This window comes from Coturnix japonica, chromosome 1 (genome assembly GCF_054131305.1).
Source record: "Coturnix japonica strain WE chromosome 1, WE-NBRP24, whole genome shotgun sequence".
Taxonomy (NCBI): Eukaryota; Metazoa; Chordata; class Aves; order Galliformes; family Phasianidae; genus Coturnix; species Coturnix japonica.
This window is the reverse complement of record NC_140663.1, coordinates 153874050-153895862: the sequence shown is the minus strand read 5'-3', so window position 1 is coordinate 153895862 and position 21813 is coordinate 153874050. Positions and strand designations below refer to the sequence as shown.

General features: G+C 42.1%; 1 protein-coding gene across 2 annotated transcripts; it reads right to left on the bottom strand.

Annotated features, from left to right (window-relative positions):
- Positions 1-894: 894 nt before the first annotated feature.
- On the bottom strand, positions 895-10583 carry CYSLTR2 (cysteinyl leukotriene receptor 2). 2 transcript variants are annotated; one of them, XM_085554541.1, is made up of 3 exons: positions 10252-10583; positions 8694-8768; positions 895-3778 (listed from the first exon to the last, which is right to left on the bottom strand). In XM_085554541.1, the coding sequence occupies exon 3, from the start codon at positions 3749-3751 to the stop codon at positions 2810-2812; it is 942 nt and encodes a 313-aa protein (XP_085410667.1). In that variant the 5' UTR covers positions 3752-3778; positions 8694-8768; positions 10252-10583; the 3' UTR covers positions 895-2809. The 2 variants fall into 2 exon arrangements, with proteins under 2 accessions (XP_085410667.1, XP_015707300.1); XM_015851814.3 differs by lacking the exon at positions 10252-10583 and adding an exon at positions 8884-9549.
- Between the last annotated feature and the right edge of the window lie 11230 nt (positions 10584-21813).

The following is a 21813-nucleotide window of genomic DNA, read 5'->3' as shown; positions in this document are numbered from 1 at the left end:
CTCCATCCGGCAAACATAGCCATACAAGGGCCTCCAAGGATGAAAATGCAAACATGAGGAGTGATATTGCCTTGTGCTGAGGGTCAAGTGGTTCAGGCTACAAGATTACTTCAGAAAATCTATTTTGTCTCTGGTGTAGCTTTGGATGAAAAAATTACTTTGGTCTAGAAACTCCAAGGATTTCTTGAATGACTGGAAAACACACATAGGAAGCTAAATTTACAGTCATTTACGGGTAATTAAATCATTTATGATCACTTAAAAGCTTCATTTTCTATACTTAGGTCTCTCTCGAGCTCAAAATTTTACTGTTGCTTTCATTTTCTACGGGTGTAGCTATTCATAGTTTTTGTCTCTTAGAAAAGAGGAAGCGTATCAAGATGCTTTTTTCATTGTAGGTGGTCCCTTGAGGGATCCAGTGGCACTGTAAGTAATTTAACTGTTTTCTGTAATAACCGGTTTTATAATTTTTATAATAAATACAGTGGGAATTTTTACTACATTTTTAATTTCCACAGTGAAGATCACTGGTTTTATGCACTGCATGTAGAAACATACGAGGGTTTTGAATGGAGAAATAGCAGTAAGTGTGAGCATGGCATGTCATGCAAGTTCTAAAGCTGTGCATTAGGATATCTGACAAGGATGATCTTCAGTCCTTTTGCAAGTAAATAATACTTAGAAAATCTTCTACTCTTATCCACACCCCAGATTTGGACTCATATTCCCAACCATTTTCTTGGTGAAGTGAAGAAGGCAGCGGGATGTTCTCACACATCCAAAGACGTTTCTCCCTTGTGAAATGATATCCCATTTAACAAAATTTCAATCTCCACACTTTGTCTTTCTCCCCCTGCACTCCTTGTTAGCTGTGCAATCAATACAAAGCATAACTTCAGCAACTAGTAAATCTAGTTTATTGAAACTTAGTTTTGACAGTCCATTCAGTTTGCTGACAAAGTTGTATCATAGTCTATGCAAAAAACCTTAGAAGTGGGATAAATTACTCTTTAGATGCAAAATGATCCACTAATAGGGTATATTTGTATAGGCATGGTTGCAAAAGCATTAGTGAGATTAGGCTGAGGATAACCACCTCCCTAATTACTTTCCATTCCCTTGTTGAGGTGTACAACATCTCATCAGAGGATCCGAGATTGTCAGTTGTCCCTGCTCAGGATAAGAGAAAACTGTAGAAAGAGAGGCTGCCTCCTTTCCTTCTTTTTACTTGTTTGCTCTCTCTTTTTGCACAAGCTCTCATCTTGATCCAGCTGCCATTGCAATTCAGAGGCATTACTCCCTGTTCCATCAAGAGCATGGGACTCAGCACTGCAGGTGTTCATATGACTTCAGTAGGTTAGCTCTAAGACACATAAGCCAATTTGAGGTATTGAATTAAGAGTTTGGAACATGAACATTACTAAGATTTAGTGATAAAATGTTATGCTTACATCAAAGACAGAACAGAATGACTAAAACACATTGACTCTTCAATTGAACACAGCCCTTACATAGCCAAGAGAAGTGTGATTTTCCCAAAGACATGCCAAGTACTTTTCCACCTGACCAGCAATGATTTGTTTTCTGTGAATTTGGGACAGAGCTGAAAATAGCCAGTTAGAGTTATTTTTGCTTGGTAGTAATAACATTCAGTTTATTGAGTGTTTTCTCCAAGGAAGTTCAGAGCATTGAGAAAGCACCTTCATTGTCAGAAGCCTTCCTCTGGGTGGATTTCACAGGGAGGGAAGGCCTCAGCCTTGCTGAAGTTCTCAAACAAGAGGCTGTTCTCCTGGAAAACATGATGAACTTTCTCATCTTAATTTTTTTTAATTCAGCATTCAATGAGGTCAAGCAGAGTTTGGACCCTGTTTTCACTTAATTGTGACCGTTTGGATTTGCAGGAAATATGTTAGATAATAGGGACTTAAAAATGCAGACAGCAGTGTTGTGATATTTTCCAAAGTATACATAGGTGTAGCTCCCCATTGCCTAAATGGTTGAGTTTGTCTCTGGATCCCTGCATGGAGATGAGCTGCCAAACCTCCGGTCCTCCTGCTCCATGCCAGCTCCCATCCTGCCCTCATTGCTAATCATCACATCATTCGTGTCACCCCAGTATTCACACTGTTTGCTGGAAATTGTCACCTCGCTTGGTAATCAGTGAAATATTATGCAAAATACATCAGTGGTCTCCTCAGAGGGGCATATTTAGACATGTTAATGCTTTCTGAACAGGATGAGCTATTGTGGGTTTCGTTTGGCTCTCTTCTTGCTTTACAGAGTCAGCCACAGCAGACAGTATCTTCACTGTTTATATTCCTATTACGTATAAACTTCTGGCCAGAATTTGAAGAGAGGTCTGGCAGGGGACTATGAAGATGTTGGGTGGCACAGCGTCTAGGGCAGGCACTTCTACATGCACACAGGTAAATGGAGAGCAGAGAGACTCTCACATGAGCAGTTTCCCTTCAAATCAACGTCTGTGTATTGTGAAATGAAAGAAATGCACTCCAGTAGCAAGGCAAATTCCTTTTGTTCCCTTGTTGTGAGGAGGGTGGATATTGAAAGTACATCTGTAGCTCTCAGTAGAAGTGGATCATAGATCACACCCAGGCACCTGACCTCCAATCACCTGCACTGCTGAGCTCCTGTCTTGGTATTGACCATCCTCACTGAACTTTATCCCAAACACTTTTCTTCCCAAGATGCCTGGCACAGTGCAGTATGGTCAGCAGCACATTCATTCATCACGTAGTATGGATGCAGTCTAGATGTCTTGGCAGGAGTGCAGGAACGTAATACTGCAATTCTACACAAGCATCCTTCGGTATAAACTTCTGATTCTTGCTTTGAAATTTTCAGCTGCAAAGTAATATAGCACAGGGTCCAGGCAGCTGTTGGTGGCAGCAAGGCAGAGTGAGACCACCTGTGCTTTGTGCACGAACAGATTGGCTGGGCTGCAGCCACCGAGCACTAGGTAGACTGTCCGCAGTACGTGGTACGGAAGGAAACACAGAAAGAAGAGGATGAGAGTGATGATGATGGTTGACAGTGCTTTCTTGTGACAGACTGCCTTCTTGCGCTGGGGTGTCTTGGACTTGAGCAGCGCTCTGATGGCAAAGATGTAGCAGATGATAATTGTGCAAAAAGGCAAGATGAAGCCCACAGCAAGGACAAAGCTGTTCATCATGAGGAGCCTGTGCGTGCTGCTGGGGTGGAGGTCCAAGCACTTGGCTGGGTTTTTGTACCCGGCAATTACTTTGCTCAGCAGAGGACTGGAGGCTGCCAGAACGAAGACCCATATCACTGCACACATTATCTTGGCATACTTCATGTTACTTACTTTCCAGCTCTTGAATGGGTAGACGATGGCCATGAAACGAACCACACTGAGCACGGTGAGAAAATAAATGCTGCAGTACATGTTCACATACATGGTGTACGTCATGATCCTGCAGAGGATATCACCAAACACCCACTGTGATCCTAACAGATAATAGGTGGCCCGGAAGGGCAAAGTGCTCACAAACATGAGATCCGAAACTGCCAAGTTCTGCATGTAGATGTTTACTGAGGTCTTCCTCTGGGAAGGCTGGAGGAAAACATATATGGAGAGGCTATTTCCAACACTGCCCAGGAAGAAGATTAAGAGGTACGCAATGGGATAAATGACTTGCTTGAAGGCATCCGTGCTACAGGTGAATGAGCTGTTAGTGGAGCTGTCATTTAGCGTCATCTCAGAAAAATTCATTGTCTGGAGTGGGAGCTCTCTGCCTTTCTGCAAAAGTATAAAGAAGTAAAGTGAGTGCAGAGCTGCAGCCTCTTCAGGGAGATCAGTGCTAGGACTGTTTCACATGGCAGAAATGAGAAGACACGTTGGAAATTAAAGCTTCCTGAATGACTAATCACTGTGATGTCTCTGTAAATGAACACACCAGCTCTAAATGGTTTCAGTATTACAGCAGCTGGTTTGTTGTTTTTTTTTTTGTTATTTGTTTTTTGTTTGTTTTTTGTTTTTGTCTCAAATTATGAGAGAACTGTCTTTTAGAAGTGGATGTTATGCATTCATTTTAATGGCAATTCCCCGGCCTTCTCAAAGCAAAATAAGCCAACTTGACATTGGCCATTTTGCAGCAGGAGGTTATGAGTTCCTGGATACCACCCATGGAACCTTCAAAAACTGATCAGTAAAAGAAGTCATCATCCACCAGTAAGTCTGAGCTTCAAATTAGGATGGAAAGTCAAAGTAACTGTATTTGCCAATATGAACCAGCCTAATCTTCCTAGAACGATATCTGCTGTTGACAGCACGTCACTCAATATGCCTGAGTGATAGCAAGAACACACTGATGTACTTCAATGTGTATAAATTAATGATGTTTTGATCTGAAACACTATAAATACTGTTCTCATTCAAGGTTCTTTTTTAACTCCCTCCCCCTCATACTGTATTTCTTCTTTCCTCTAGTTAGTTTCCTAGGTCTCTATTTGTGGGGTCTTTTCTTCATTCACTACTTTTCCAGCCTTTTGTGTGCTCATTTCTTTCATCAGACATTCATCTATATGGCAGCCTGAATTAGCAGCCCTAATAAAAATGGCCTGTGGAAAACAGGCTATTTCCATAGAAAGTGATATTTTCACTCCCACAAGGCTATATTTCAATCAAATCAAAACAACCGGTCAATAAAACACTCTAAATAGTATACACATTTTTTTTTTCTTTTTAATGTACTTGCTAAACTCCTGATTTTTTTCTCTCTGATGATCTGTAAGTAGTAGTATTTTAAAATCATAGAATTATAGAATACCCTGAAATTGAAGGGATCTGTAAATGTAATCAAGTCCAACTCCTAAAGGGAGGTCTCTGGTTCTGCTACTTGTTTAACAATGGGACAGAAATGCCCTCTCTGCAACTGCCAGCACATCCCAGAAACGCACTGAAAAAATTTAGCCTAAAAAGCAGAACAATATGAAATTTCCAAGTGCATGAAAAAAGTTTTAATACATCCCAGTGAGAAAGATAAGGGCCTAGTGGTATATGCTTGCAGGTTATGTCTTTTTTTTTGGACCTCACAGGCTTCATAATTTTGAATAAAGTTATTTGTGTTCTTGGAATTTCACTACGGGGAAAGCTTGGGCACCTTGGACTACCACTTACACACTATAGCACTGGCAACACTGCTGTAAATGGAAATTAATTTGTGCACTCAGATACTTTTCTGTGGTACAAGAGCTGCTCTATGTTGAGGGCAGCCAGTGACCTCTTCAGGGCTCTGTGTCGGAGTACAGATCCCTTAATACAGCAACCAGATGTGCCCCAGAAGTTATTTTTTGTGGCCAAACAGAGCATGGGAAATGGAGCCTGCCCAGGCTGGGCTCCTAAGAAGCAGAGCTTATCCCCTGTAGCAGGATGGGAATGCGGCAGTTTGGGCTTGGGGAACAGGGGCTTTCACTAACAACAATAATGTGACCATCCCTGCAGGGCTTGAAACCATCCCTCCAAGAAACAAGGACAATAATGTCTATAAAGTGTAGGAGTGCTGAAGACTGGAACTTGGCAAACTGAACACTCGTTCCCCCCTAAAGAAAATCTCCTCCTTATTTGAAAGTCTCTTCGCCAGTGTAGAGGATAGGCAACGTAAGCTTCCCAACAAAACAATTGCAGTCCAAGGAGATCTCATAGAATCATAGAATCACAAATGGCTTGGCTTGGAAGGGACCTAATAAATCACCTAATTGCAAGCCCCTTGCCATGGGCAGGGTTGCCACCCACCAGGTCAGGCTCTTCTCAAGGCTCAATCCAACCTAGTTTTAGTACCCAGTACAAAGTTACTGTCTGACATCAAAGTTTTCTGTGTGGGATCAGGAAACATCTCTTCTTCTAATGGAAGTTGGCCCCCCTGTTTTACAGGGAGTCATCACAGATTGATGTACTTCAAAGAGAAGAGACTTTTGATGGTGCGTTGCTATTAGGGCAAGAGAGAGAGCACATCTGCAGAGCAAAGGAAAGGGTGGCTTTCCTGAAATAACTGCTGTGTAAAGTATATCAGTGGGAGCCTCTGTGCCATGCTGCTGGCTTGATAGTAGTGATAGTGTAGGATATACAGGTGAAGGAGTGGCACTGTGCAGGAAGGACTGTGTAACTAGCAATTGCATACAAATATTATGACTGAAAGTCCTTGTGGACAGTCATTCCATCTTCTCATAATGAAAAAATTTAGTACTAAGGTTATGCTACCAAACTCCTCACCATGATAATGATAGTCATAGGAAAATGTTAGAAAAGCTGAAAGCAGGTAGTAATGGTAGGGAATTTCAAGTTCAGAACAAGATATGCAACAAATGCCTAATTCCTAGGACAAATGGTTCTACAGTCTGCAAGACATGATGCTTTTTGATCTTTAGTGCTGCACAGGCCCCAGTTCTGGCAGGAGGGAGGGAGGGAGCACTGTACCAGCAATCATGATAGGACTCACAGTGTCAGTGTTGTGGGAGAGAGGAGCAGTCCCAGGACCAAGAAATCGACATCATTTTAGAGGGAATAGGAAAACAGTAAAAACAACAAACAAACAATCAAAAGAAACCACACAAAACCAAAACCACACAACAGCAACAACCAAATCACAGAGGATTCAACAAAACTTCTGTAAGGTTGGAGGAGCTGGATGCACTGGACATACATGTGTAGGAAATATCAAACTGAATAGACAGATGAGAGGCCAATAAGTAATCAGGACCAGATGACATTTGTATGAGTACCCCAAAGGCTCTCAGACTTGGACTGCTGTCCAAGGCACATAACCCACCATTATAATCATGTGCCATTCCAGGGGACCACTGCATCACTAGGGCAGCTCTTCATCTACAAGAACAGCGTGGGAGAGAAGCCTGGGGGCTGTGAGTCAGCAGTCCTGATGCCTGGGAGCCTACTGACCCCCAAGACCGATTTCCATATATATGAGAGCTGCTCCAAAAGTAATGCCTCCTGTTTTACTGTTTTGGCCCATGACATTAGAGTCAGAAGGCAATGGTATGGCAGTAGATGTGGAACCTACCCAACAACATCCTGTTACATTTTGTTGGCAGATGGCATCAGAGGGACAATCTGACAAAATGGTGTCTGACAAGGACGTGTGTTTGAAGCAAAGGAGTGTCACAGAGCTCTTCCATGAGGAAAAAATTACACCCACTGACATTCATTGATGCCATGCTGGAAAGCTGGCAGATGAGCATTTTAGTAGAAGGTGATAAATGCTGGAGCAAATAACCTAAACCATGCTTACATGATACAGAACTTGAAACTGTTACTGTGAGGAAAGGGCATTTGGCATCAGTGATAGACCCATCATCGACTGTTTGCCAAAGTCATTTCTGCATAAGCTGCAGCGGAAGCAACAAGAATTTCAAGAAAATGAGTCACATCACCAAGAAGTCTGGGTCAGCTGGTATAAAATCACCTTGTATAAAACCTTCCTGCATTCCCCCAGTGAATGTGCCATGCAGTTCTGCTCTCTGCACCCCCCAAAAAAAGACATTATAGAGTTAGGGAAGAGGCAGAGAGGGGTGAGTGAAATCAGCAAGGTGACGGAGCAAGGACTCAAAAGTATGGGTAAATTCAGCATAGACAGGATAGACATGCAGTCAAGCTTTACAGGTTCCTGAAGGAGGTGGATAGTGTGAATGTACCACTACTGATGTGTTCCCACATGGGGTGCTCATCAGGGCTGTTGGGAGTCTATGGTCAGGCAGATAGAAGAGGGCTGTTTTCTGTGTCATCTCCTCTCACTGGGGGAGGTGAGCTGGAAGAGGCTGCTGCTAAAAGTGTAAAAGGGAAACTCTCCATTTCCAGACTGAGAAGTTTCTCACATCCGCTACTTTGAAACCCTGAGATCTCTATAACACAGAGAACATATTTTCGGTGAGGTGTTCTGCACATGCAGTGATAAATAAAGGTATCAGAATGTTCATTCAAAATACATGTCTTTTTTGCCCTAAGAGATTAAATATATTGATCCGTTTGTATGTCAGGAAAAGGAGGTGCTCCGTGCATCTATCACAACAGTCCTCTGTCAGAAGAAGGCTTCTGCCACAACAATCCCATACTCATAATATTAAGGCAGTCATGGCATTGCTGCTATGTTTGGGATTGCTTGCATCTGCCTCTGTATCTCGAGAAAACCAAAAGTTTTGACATGTCTCAAAGTTCCCATTAGCTTTCCTTCTGCTGTCTTCGTGTTGTGTTTTAAGGAGTAGCGTTACCAAGAATAAATGTAGCAGAATGCAGTATTTGGAATTAACAGTGAATTACATCCACCAAAACATGCAGTGCTTTATTAACCTCGCTGCATGCACAATATTACAGATAAATAAATTCAGACTCTAACTCCTAGCCTCTTTAATTTTAAGTTTGCCATTGACCACATATTTTTGTCATCTCGTTAAAAGCCAGCACTCACTTAATCAGACCCACTACTTGACTGTCATCTTCCATCTGGAAGCACTGCAAGTTACATAAATCCACCCTTTCTGCCAAAGAAAATTCTCAAGCCCAACTTTGTCATAGAGAAATTTAGTTAACGATCACAGCTTCTATCATATGCAAAGCTTACCGCAAGCAATATATAAGCAGATTGTATTTTCTTCACTGCAGCTATTCTATCTATGTCAGAAAAAGCAGGCAAGCCTTGTCTTACCTCAGCTGGTGTGCCTTCTGGTGTGCTCGGTCTCCTTCTTCTGCCCACTGTTGCTTACCACTTTCAGTTTTGTTGCTGGAAATCAGAAGCACAAAAACTTGAAGCAAAACCCGAATGCTGTTTACGCAGAAGCCACACAAGAGCAAACAGTAGTAAGAAAAGGAAGTAGGTCCTGATTAGTAGATCTTACGTTTTCTTAAGAGAGAAATGTTCTCAGCTCAAGGAGGGCTGCTAGCAATCGCACGGCAGTGTCGCATGCGCTTTGGCCCAACAAAAAGGGCCCTGCAGCTAATGTAGCATCTGGAAACTGTCTGGATTCCTGTGTTTGGGCCGCACTTAAATATCTGCACTCTCAGTAACTGGCATTGCTTGATTTCTTAGGATAGGTTCCCGTATGTCATTCACATGGATCACTGTAATTGGAGTCTGTGGAATTACGAAGCATTATTTCCCAGGCTTCTCGTGCAGAAATGAGTGAAACCATAAGCATGCTTCTAGGGGTTAATGAGTAACCATATTCAGCACAAGCAATTCAAGGATGAGTTTGTGGAGCCAAGGGACTGCTTTTTTTTTTTTTGACCGCTGATAGGGAGTAAATACGTTGCTATTTTAGGCCATAACAAGAAGCTGCAGTGAACGCCTTACTGCAACAGTGATCACAGGATCATAGAATCATAGAATTGCTCAGGTTGGAAGAGACCTTAAGATCATCAAGTCCAAACACAACCTGACCATACTACCCTAACTCTAACAACCCTCCACTAAATCATGTCCCTGAGCACCACATCCAAACACAGATGGCACAGATGAGTGCTCCTAGTTTACTGCAGTTGTGAAATAGGGTTCTATACACACGGCAGATGTAACTGTTTATTCTTCTGTTCTGTCAACACACACGGGAGGACCAGATGTATCTCTAGGTGCTGTGTTTCATTTCATAAACATCAGGAAATACCTCTGTGCTGTGCAGTGACAGAGCACTGGCACAGGCTGCCCAGTGATGTGGGATCTCCTCCTTGGGGATCTTCCAGATCTGCGTGAATGCAGCCCTAGGCACCCTGCTCTGGGTGTCCCTGCTGGGGCAGGGGCTGGAGCAGAGGGACCCAGAGGGCCCTGCCAGCCTCAGCTGTGCTGTGATAGCTGGCAGTAGGTCAGGAATCCTGCTATGTACTACAGTTCAGTAGCTGGAGAGTCTCCCAGCAAACCTCACCACCTACACTTACAGTCGTTTACATCCCAAATTGCTTTGGACAATCCTGTTTGTAATCTCCCCTCTGTTGGCCACCTGCACTTCACTGTCATTTATTGCTAGTGCTCTTCACTTTAGCTGTATACATGGACTACCAAAGAGGTGTAATAGCCCTATTGCTCCCCATGTGGGGCTGGAGTTGCAGCAGGCAGTGGCTGTGTAGGTGAGTGTCACCAGAGCTCACAGATCCCTGCACCAGGGAGGAGGTACATACAGCTTGTAAGCAGTGCTATAAGCTTTTTAAAGCATAGACCTGAAGGAGGACATGGAAAACCAGCTTATAAAGGAACTAGACTAGTAACTTCAGACCTTGCCTGCTCTCGTTGCACTGAGGGCCTTGCATAGTTGTCCTCTTCCAGTTGCTTTGCTTACTGTCCCAGTCCAAAGTCTGCCAGCAAAGTTGCTCAAATGTGTGCTCTCAAACCCTATTTAGCCTTGGAGATATTCACCCCAGACACCTGAAACAGGAGGTCTCAGCTCATTCCCTTTGGATTGAAGCAGAGTAGGAAATGATCCCACAAGTGGCTTGAAGGACAGCTTTCAGTGTCAGAGCCTTTTGGGAGGAAGCAGTGGTGCGCAACAAGGAGCAGCATGGGAACTACCACTTCAGACATCAAAGTCATGGCCAGAGGAGGGCTGTGGCTTCTGAGATGCTCCACCCGCTGAGATGGTATCTGATCATACAACCATAGAATTATATAACAACTTAGGGTTGGAAGGGATCTAAAAGTTCATCTAGTTGCAACCCCCCTGCTGTGGGCAGGGCTGCCACCCATTAGATCAGGCTGCTGAGGGCCCCATCCAATCTTATCTGCATCTTATCAGCAAGTAACAGAGACAGCACAGAGACAGTCAAATAGCATCTCTATCACATGGCCCGTGCTGATAAACACTGAGTCTGATAGGCAGGCTGTTCCCATATACTCAAGGTATCTTCACTGCCAGGATAATTTCTCACATTCACATCCTTATACACCCTGTTTTCTGGAGTGTACTGCTTCCTCTCTTTTGTAAAGGAATGCTGTGTTTTGCTTTTAGCCTGGGTTTGGATAGATGGAATTGGCTACCAACTCTCGCTGCACCAGAAAAACTGGATTTTGGGTGACTGCTTGAGATGTTTTGTATAGTCATTGGATGACTCAGCTTCTGAGGGGAATTTATTATATTTCCTTACTAATAAAAACTTCAGCAATTCTGGAGAAGTCATGGCAGAATGTCACAAGGAATCAAAGTCTCATTACAAGATGACATATGCACATCATACTCAACAGCTCACAACTCCAGTTATTTCTGCATCTTGACGCCTGGTAAACTCACAGAGGATCCAGGGCACAACAGAATGCAAGCCATCCATCTGGTCTGCATTTACATGCATTCTTGTCTCTGTTTCTCTTCCCTTTTGCATTTCTGGTTCCCAACAACAGCCCAGTTTCACGAGAGACTGACTCATTCTTTTTAATTCTCCTTCCCCATAGACCTACTTTCTCTCCAGCCCTGTGCAGGAGCATTGCCCATGAATGATGGGTTTGCTCTATTCAGCCCACAGTGGCAAGAAAAACAACCATTGCAGGCCCCCTACAGTCACGTAGATTTTATGATGGTCCGCTACCTGGTCCATTTCTCTGTCCCTGAAGTCTCTGGACAGGTTCTGTCTGCTCTGCACTGCAGCAAAAGGGGCTGCCTTACATATACCTGGGCAAGGCTGGGTCTCTGACACAACGCATAGCTTGACAGACCCATGCAAATTCATCAGCCAGTGCCTATGGAACAAAGAGACATTTGTAAATCAGCACCACGGCCGTGGGAATGGTACATGGGAGATGGGGCAACCTGCTGCATCAGGGCAGCTATCAAATGATGAAGGCAAGTCAAATGAAGAAGTCTGCATATTTTTCCTGTTGCTTGGTCAATATTTTGCTATCTACAGACACAAACAGAGTTTCACTTCTGTAAATCAAGGGACTTTTCTGTTAAAATGGATCCTTCAAGAAAATACCACCATTGAAGATTTTAGTGCTGCGCTTCTTCAGCACAGCAGCTTAGCCTACTAACACATATCTATTTCCAGAGACTAAAATTGCAAAGCCTATGTTCATTTTCTGTTCAATCCAGGAATAAAATGTCATTGAATGATAGCAGCTCATCTGCTGTCAGCCATAAGGCTGGATAGATGGGCAGATGAATGTGACAGCTGCATGAAGAAAGGTGAAGGACTATTGGCAGTTTTAACAGGAAATATTCAGAATGGAAAAACACAGCAGGTTTTCAAGCTGTTTCTTTTTGCAACATTAGTCATGACATTTTTTTTTTTATCACCTGTAGTCTTTTCTTAACTGTTTTGTGTTCCTCTTTATTATATTGATGATGAATGTTAATATTTAAATGGAATGACAAGAGACATCTAATGTTGTTTTTATATAGAATAGACATCCTAAGTTCCCTACTCAGAAAGCTCTGCTATGGACTGTGTTTATCTTGTAGTTAACGCTGTGCTATTCTGCTGAAATCTTTCTTCACATAAATATAGAAACCAGAAGCATAATAAACATTGTTTAATGCCTTTCTACTGTCTGTTTTACAGTAACCATGACACAACAGATGGACAAATAAATATCGTAAGGGTTGCAAAGTCAGAATGATCAGGTTTAGGTATTCCATGTCTTACATTTGGTGGTTAAATGCCGCTGTTAAATACAGCCTGCAAGTCTTTCCACGTAAACACCAGACAACACCAAATACACTTTCACATCAAGGGAGTCCTTGCTAACTTAACCTCAGGAGGTATAACAATAGGAAGTGCAAAGACTTACCCTTGGTGGGGAATAACCCAACTGGGAAGCAGCTTGGCTGAGAAAGACATGCAGGTCCTACTGGACACCAAATTGAACATGAGCCAGCAGCTCACCATTCTCTCAGTAAAGAACTTCCCCTAAACATCTAATCTAAATCTCTCTTTCTTTAGTTTAAAGTCATTCCTCCTTGTCCTATCACTATCTACCCACGTAAAGAGTTGATTTCCCTCTTGTTCATAAACTCCATTCAATCACTGGAAGGCTGCAGTGAAGTCTCCCCACAGCCTTCTCTTTTCCAGGATAAACTAGCCCAGCTCCTTCAGCCTCCATAGGGGATGTGGTCCAGCCCTTGCTTCATCCTCATGCCCCTTCTCTGTTGGAGACTCTCTAAGTTGTATTTTAAAATACCAGATAAAGGTAGAATATATGTGTGCCTTTGAAGGAGAGAATACTATGACCTTTAGTCACAGTATTTATTCAGAATTTTAGGAAGGCATCTAAGCATTTGACCACTGGGTGTTAAAAATATCCGCTTCAACAAATGAAATTTCCAGCTTCATAAACTGTTTAGATTATGTATTTCTTTTGCAAAAAGTTTGCAAACAGTGTACCCCCATGTAAAAATGAGAATTAATCATCTCTGCCACATATAACATGCTTAGTGAAATCCTTTTCACTGGCATACATTGAACAGGACTGACTGAGCCAGCTGGAGGTGGCGGTGGCAAGGATGGGAGAAGAAGGGGGAAAGCACTGCAGCACCAGGTTCCTCTTCCCTCATAGGACAGAGGTCACTCACATATCGCACCGTACCATGCTCTAGGAAGCTGCTCACACTGAGCCAACTAATGCCATCTTTGGTCTTTATATCTTAAGCCATAGAATCATAGAAAGGCCTGGGTTGAAAAGGACCACCATGATCACCCAATTTCAACCCCCCTGCTATGTGCAGGGTCACCAACCACCAGACCAGGCTGCCCAGAGCCACATCCAGCCTGGCCTTGAATGCCTCCAGGGATGGGGCATCCACAGCCTCCTTGGGCAGCCCATTCCAGTCAAAGTCTGTGTTTCTTTGCAGGAGACATGTAAAGCCTGGGGTGTGCTACCACCCCATGTGCCCAGGTCCCTAGCTTGGAGGCACCTCAGCACTCATCTCTGCAGTGTTTTGCCACCAAGTTACCTTGTTCACGAATACAGTTTGTGCCTGAAAAGGTGTGAGTAGTCTGAGGTGGGACAGCTATTAAAAAGGGTGTCGGTCAGTCAAGTCTGCATGGATTCTTACAGTAAAGCCAGGAGATAGCTCACTATGTCTTGAATAAATTGCCTCCTGTTTTGCTTTCAGAGTCCTCACTGAAATGAAGTAAAGGCGAATTATTCATTTTCTGGAGAAAGAAAATAAATGCAAATGCATGATTTAATTCAGTTTTGTTTGGCAGAGATATTTCAGCCAGTTTGTTGTTGTTGCTTCAAGACCAAAGCTGTAATTCTTTTGAAATCTGGAGCATGACACCAGAGAAGAATTAGCACAATGGTTTTAGTTTGATGTAACATTCCCAGTACCCAGCGACCAAGTGCCTTGGTAGAGAATAAACAAAATGAAGTAAGCTGTTTGTTCAGCATGTTCCAGCACTGGCCCATCTGCCTCCTTTTGTGCTTGCAGTCCCTCTGCCACAACTTTTCTCATCCGCTGCTGTCAGAAGTATGACTCATTCTTCACATAATAGAGTGGGGAAGAAGCAGAGAAGTTTTTATATATAATAAAGCTTTCTCTTGCCCAGGATCTCCTGTATCAGCTCTTATTTTACTTCTCATTAAAAAGAATTACAAAATGAAAATGTACTTGTTGTAGCTTTAGTTATCTTCAGTACCCACTGTTCGTGCCACAGTTCTGCTTGACTCCCTCCGGGACATGGATAGTGGGCACAGTGGTGGTGGGTTGATAGTTGGACTAGATGATCTTAGTGGTCTTTTCCAACCTTAATAATTCTATATTATGACTCTATATTGTTTGGAAATGAAGCTTTGCCATAGTTGATTAAAGGACAAGGCATTCAATCAATTCCCAATCCACGACAGGGCTAAGTGTTAGCAAAGTTTACAAAGAGTGACTTTGGTGGATGGAGGGGAATTCTACTCTCATCTATCCAGTAATGTACAAGCTAAGATAGCACACTTCCCTGGGTGTACAGAGCTGGTATGGATGTCCAGTTGTGGAGACAAGGGCTTGTATCTGAGGGACTTTGATACCAGAAGCCGCTCCAAAGTGGGGACAGTGGACAAAATTGTCTCTGTCATGTTTTGAATCTGTGTCCCATCACCATAAAAACCATGTCCACAATCAGATGAAATATTTTCCACTGGAAGACTCTGTACATTCTGCCCTGCTGGTGGCATTTTCAGCAGATGTCTGTCTTCCTTGTAGTTATGCTGTACTTGGCTTCCAGCAAGACCAAATGCGAACTCCTAAATTAAGGCTGTGTTTTCCTGGAGCAACAGAACAGATCTCCCTGCTCTTCCTTTACACATGCTAGACTGGTTTTAACAACACATCTTCTAGCTGACAGACAAGAAGCAAAACACACAGCAAGCAGTCATCAGATTTCCAATTCAGATGAAATCTCACAGCTTTTTTGACACAAACCTCACAGCTTTCCCATGAGATCCTCCTATGAATCAGGCAAGCGTTGCTACTGCAAGAATCTCACATGTTAGACTAATTTCCCCATGATGAGAACATCACTCGCCAAGCAGATGGTAAGAGGAGATCCAGCAAGCCAAGATGTTCTTCCAGTCTTTTGGAAACCCCTGATCCATAAAAGTGGTACATGTGGCACCATGCCGGGGAGAGGTAGGCTCTCACATGTACAGATGATCTCCAGTCAGCTGGAGGATGTCTCTGACCAGCAGTTCAATATTTCTTACTGCTCAGTGCTGAGAAATGCAGTGTTTCTATGTTGCTGTGATCATTGGTACTCATATACAGGGCTCAGGAGTGGAACTGTGGCCTGTCAGCTCTGACTGAGTTGCTCATAAGCTTTGCCTGGTTATTTTATGATAAGAAAGTTATTAGAGAAAGTGACAGGCTTATGTAAAAGAGAATCAAGACAAAGTTGATATGCTTTAAAATTAAGGCAGGTCTTTACATTTTGGATCTTAACTCGACCTGACAGATTTACATGATGCAGTCTCCAAAAAACATCGCCTCGTGGAAAGCTCCAAAGAACATTGACTTCAATGAGCTTCTTGCAATTCACTTGCTGGACTATACACATTAATTTCCTAGACACCTCTAAAATGAATTAAGTAGAATAGTAGGTATAATTCCTACAAGCTAACTAAATTACTTCTCTCCAATTTGTATCAGAACTTACATCATTTTAGTGCCATCATGTTGTTATTTAAAATTTCATTTCATTTCTAATCAAAGTCATTCTAACAAATAACCCAGATGTTCTAATTTAACAATGGTATCAAGTTTTTACTTCGTTTTTTTTTTTTAATAACTTATGATGTTCACTAGTACCTCTGAAGATATAATAATGAAGTAATCTCCACATATCAGCATAGCAGTGCCATTTTCTTACGTCAAGCAAATGTCCTAAGTCTATGGTATGGAATCTGCTTTAGGACTAAATGATCTCCAGAGGTCCCTTCCAACCCCTACAAAACTGTGATTCTCTGCTCGCATCTCTGCAAAGCTTAAATGCTTCAGTGGGATCAGCAGCATCATGTACAGCATCCTCCAGATACATGCATAGAAAACTCCTCTTTGACAGCCGATGCTGAAAATATCTGCAAGTGTAAGCAAATTAGCTCTGGGAACCAAATACTCCCACTTCAGGGATGTTTTCTATTTTTCCATTTTTCATCTATTAAGTGCACAGATCCATCATCACTTGCATTGCTGAAATGTATTAGGATTGTGAGACCAACTGCTAAAATTAGGCAAAAGATGAAAGGACAATTTTACCATGCCAAGAGTTCACAAATGAGTGATAGAGGCTTATTTTCTGTTTGATATGACAAACTGTAGTAAAGCTAATAGAGTAATGAAAGATCCTTTTGCTTTAGCATGAGAAATCTGAGCCACAGCCATTTATAAAGATACTATCCAAATTATCTTTGACTGTTTCTTGAGATACAGAACACAATTTCTTTTGTGTTTGCAGGCCATAACCATAGAAACACAAGTGCTTTACTTTCCTTTATGCTGCTATTTAATGGAAAACAAACAACAAAAAAAAAAAGTGGAAAGTGGATCTGGTAATGAATAGCTGGCCAATACATATTGGCACAGTGTTGGGTGATTGTCATGCCGTTCTTGTGTTCACTAGCAACATGAGAGGCCACAGCTAAAAAACAATGACCACCCTAGCTGCTGTACAAAGGCAGCCCAATTTAAAGTACGCAGAATGACAAACTACACATTAAGGATATCTTGAATCTTAGCCATTTCTGTGTGCCTGGGAAAAAAACAACAAGCAAACAAACTATCGAAGATGAAAGCATAAGAGTTGATATAGCCACTATACAGCTGTCAGGTTCAGTTTTGGAAGATCAAACCTACAGAGGTGCACACACGCTTGTAAGATGGATGTGGACAAGAGAAAATAAGATGCCAAGAAAGGCCATACAGAATCAGTCAAAACTCTCACTTTGCCTGGTGTCCTGTGTGTGGCATGTGGCAGGGACCAATCAGGGACACCTGTGGAGCAGTTCAATAAAGAAGTCAAGTATGTGGTGATGCTTCTCTAGAAACAGTCATTTAGCTGTCAATAATTCTTGCTTAAGGATTTGCTGCAGGAGAGTTGTCAAGAGGTATAACAACACCTGATGTTATTTTTTTCCTCAGTGAATTCGCCCATGGCAATCTCTGGCAACTACTACACAGAAAGAACCTCTGTAGAACCACTTATCATGGAAAATTTTGCTGCAGAATTAGATTGTGACCATTGAAGATGTGTAATATATATATAATATAGATGTATAATGGAGTTGCAGATGTGAAAAATCACGCTTTTTCATCTGTCTCAAACTTTGAATGGAGTGTCTGCTAATTTTTGCACACTTACATTGTTTTTAACCCTAAAACTCATCCAATTTAGTACAAGCTGAGCAGAGGAGCTCATCATAGCATGGAATATTAAAAACATTTGTGCATTATGTTGGCATGGTAACATTTGTAGGTCATTTCTTTCTGCTTCTAAACTAAGCTGAGCTCTACATACAACTATTCTCACTTTCGAAAGATAGCAGCCAGCTCAGAGCCCATCATCGTATTTATGAAGGCAGAATTTATGGACAAGGAAGCTATCAGTGTGTGTTATTTTATATGTCACTATTGGACTTTTTATTTAATTGCTCCGTTATTTGGACTTACAAAGATGCTTGTGTAGATCTTCATAAGTCAACCCTCATCTCTGCTATTCCGTAGTCCTAATGGCATCTTCAGCTTTTACCTCCTCACTTTTTACCTTTATTTATGCATTATTTATTGATATGTGAAACAATGAAGTTCTAGCAAGGATCTCTGAAACACACTGGAAACATCTTTTCACTCTGAAGGTCCCCTTGGCAAGGGGCCTTCCTTGATGTCTTTTGAACATTAAAGTACACTGAGACCAGGTCTCCCTTATTCTCACAATTTTTCATTCAGAGGTCCCAAATATATCTGCATTGTACAGTTTCCCGCTGGAAAAGTTCTTCCTCTCTATGACTGGTTTATGCATATATTCACTAATTCTCAGTGTTTCCATATCAGTGTTACTAGTAATTTGCCCGGTATACACATCAGGTTTCAAAGAATTGTAGAATCATAGAATGGCTTAGTTTGAAAGGGATCCCAAAGTTCCCTGCCATGGGCAGGGCTGCCACCCAGCAGCTCAGTTGGCCCTACCCAACCTATCCTTTCATGCCTCCAGGGATGGGGCATCCACAGCTTCTCTGGGCATTCTGTGCAAGTGCCTCACCACCCTCTTTTGTAAAAAAGCTTCGACCAAGTCACAGAATTTCAAGGGTTGAAAGGGACCTCAAGAGATCATTGAGTCCAGCTCCCCTGCTAAAGAAGGTAACCTACAATACATTGCACTGGTAGGCATCCAGATGGACTTGCAAGTCATTGCAGTGTAGATACTGCCAAGCTGCAGAATGAAGAGCTGAAGTTCATACTACCTAGAAACAGAGTAGAACTGAAAATTGGAGACCTACATCCATGGTATGGCCACCAAAATACTGAACAATATAAAAACTGAAAAGCAATAGAGGAGGGCTATGGTCTGTTTATGAAGGATGAAACAGGGCAGATGAAGGCGTATGTAGGGGAGAGATTTGACTGTACAGCCCTTGTTGTTAGAGATGCTGAAGTAGAGAGCCTCTGGGTGAGGATCAAGAGGGCAGATAGAACAGCTGATATTGCTGTGGGTACCTACCATCAACTACCCGCCCAGGATGATGGAAGAACTGAGCTGTTCTACAGGCAATTAAGGAAAATCTCAGGACTGGTTACCCTCATCCTTATGGGAGACTTCAAATTCCTAAACATAAATGGAGTGATCATGAAATAGCTGACTTCAGAATTTCTGGAAGAAGAAGAAAGGTTAGCAGAGTTGCCACTACAGAGCTCAAGGGAGCTAACTTTAAGCTTCTCAGGGAGCTAATTAGCAGGTTTCCCTGGGAATCTGCTCTGATGTGCCAAGGGGTTCATGATGGTTAGTCTCTTTTCAAGAACCTCTTTTTAAAAGCCCAGGAGCAGTCAATCCCACTGTGTGGCAAGTAAAGCAAATGGGGCAGAAGACCATCATGACTGAATAGGGAATTCTTGGAACTGGGGCAGAAGAAGAAAATACGTAACCTCTGGAAGGAGGGTCTGGCTACACAGGGAGACTACAGAGCTGAAGTTTACAACTGCAGGGAGAAAACAAGAAAAGCCAAAGCCCAGCTTGAATTGATGCTGGCTACTTTGGGGTCAGATGACAAAAAAGCCTTTTTCAAGGTAAACAGCAGGAAGAGATCAGTGGAAAATATTGTAGTGACACTTGGAGAATATGGTCACCTAACAAGTAAAGAGGAGGAAAAGGTGGAGGCATTAGTGCCTTTTTTTTTGTCTTAGTATTTAACAGTAAAGACTGATCTGGGGCTGCCAGCTGAAGGACCGCGACTCAAGGATCAGTGACTTTCCAACTGTATTCACTGGAGTTGTAAGGGAACAGCCATATCCGTTCAACATTTATGAGGCCATAGGGCCTGACAGGGTCAGACTCAGAAGAAGAAAGCCTTCAAAGATGGAGACCTCTCAACAGTTCACCAAAGGTCATGGGAGGCTGGGGAGGTTCCTGCAGACTGAAAGCTAACAAACATTATACCCTCGTACATAAAGGACGTGAGAGAAGACATAGGAAACTACAGATTTTCAGGCTAGCATTAATCCCTGGAAAAGTTATGGAGAAGATTGTCCTGGGGGGATGTTAAATGGCATTTAAAGAACATGGCTATTATCAAGCGTAGTGAACATGGATTCGTCAAAGGAAAGTCCTGCCTTAGTAATTTGACCTCCTTCTACCACAGTGATTTGGGTGAAGAAGTGGAACACATGGGAACAGCACAAAGCTGTGCCGGGAGAGGTTTAATCTGGCCATTAGGAAGCATTTCTTCATTGTAAGTGTAATCAAACGTTGGAACAAGCTTCCTAGAGAGGGGTTGATGCCCTCATGCCTGTCAGTATTCAAGAGGTGTTTGGACAATGACCTTGTTAATATGCTTCAGATTTTGTTGAGTCCTCAAATTCTCAGGCAGCTGAATTGGATGGTCTTTGCAAGCTCCTTCCAACTGAACTATTTTCTTTTCTATTCTATTCTATTCTATTCTATTCTATTCTATTCTATTCTATTCTATTCTATTCTATTCTATTCTATTCTATTCTATTCTATTCTATTCTATTCTATTTTCTATTCTATTCACAGCCATCTGATAAGCTTCCTGCTCTTGCGCATTTTCAGGATTTACTAATAATTCGATGCTTTTTTTGTTGTTTCCTGTATTCTCTGTATTTTGTCTGCCTCGCTACTTTTTTTGTACTTAACCACATCTTACAGCTCTTGCCTTTCACCCTATTTGGCCACAACTTTGGCTTTTCAAATGAAGCTTTCTTGTTTTGAATAACATTCATTTCAACCATGTTTATCTAAGCAGCCTTCCTTTTGTCCATCCTCAAATCCTTTTTTGATTAGTAGAAGGCATTTGCTTTGTTCCTCCACTATGGTGTATTTAAGAGGTCTCAAAATGGCAGGCAGAGATTCAATTTTGACCTTTAAACACTGTGTTAATAAACATCCTCACTTTTGTGTAGTTCCCCATTGCAAAGCGTAACAGCTGTAAGGGTGTTCTACTTGTTTCACTGGACTTGGTTTTTTTTGTTTGTTTGTTTCAATCAAGCACTGTAAGTTCAAGTACCTCATGGTCACTTCAAAACAGCTCTTCCATGGTAACAGCACTTTTATGTGGCTATATGTTAATGTTGCTCCTTCCTGAAGGACAGACTTCTCCAACTGACCCTGCTCTGAGCAAGGGATTTGGACTAGGAAAAATACAGAGATGCCTGCCAGCCACAGCTATTCCGTGATTCTATAATGTAATGCTATAATAATGACATGCTGTATATAATAACAAACATACTAGAAAACAATGTAATATGAATATAATCATACCAGCAATATGCAAATACAGAAGGGCTGCTCCAAAAGTGTTGCCTCCTATTTTATTATATTGGCCCAGGAAATAGGACATGGATGCTGGTGATATGGGAGTAGAGGTTGAACCTTCCTTCCAGTATCCCATTACATTTTGTTGCTGTGTGACAGATGGCAGCAGAGGGACAGTCTGATAAAGTGGTGTCTGACACTTCGCACACTTCATTATCTTGTATTAGATTTCTGATATACTTATTACACTGATACCATGATTTATTTTTTTCAGTTCTACTTCTCTACCCCATTTCCAGACATAAACAGTTCTTCTACATTTAGGTTGGAACTAGAAGATCTTTGAGATTCCTTCCAACCTAAGCCATTCTCTGATTCTATGA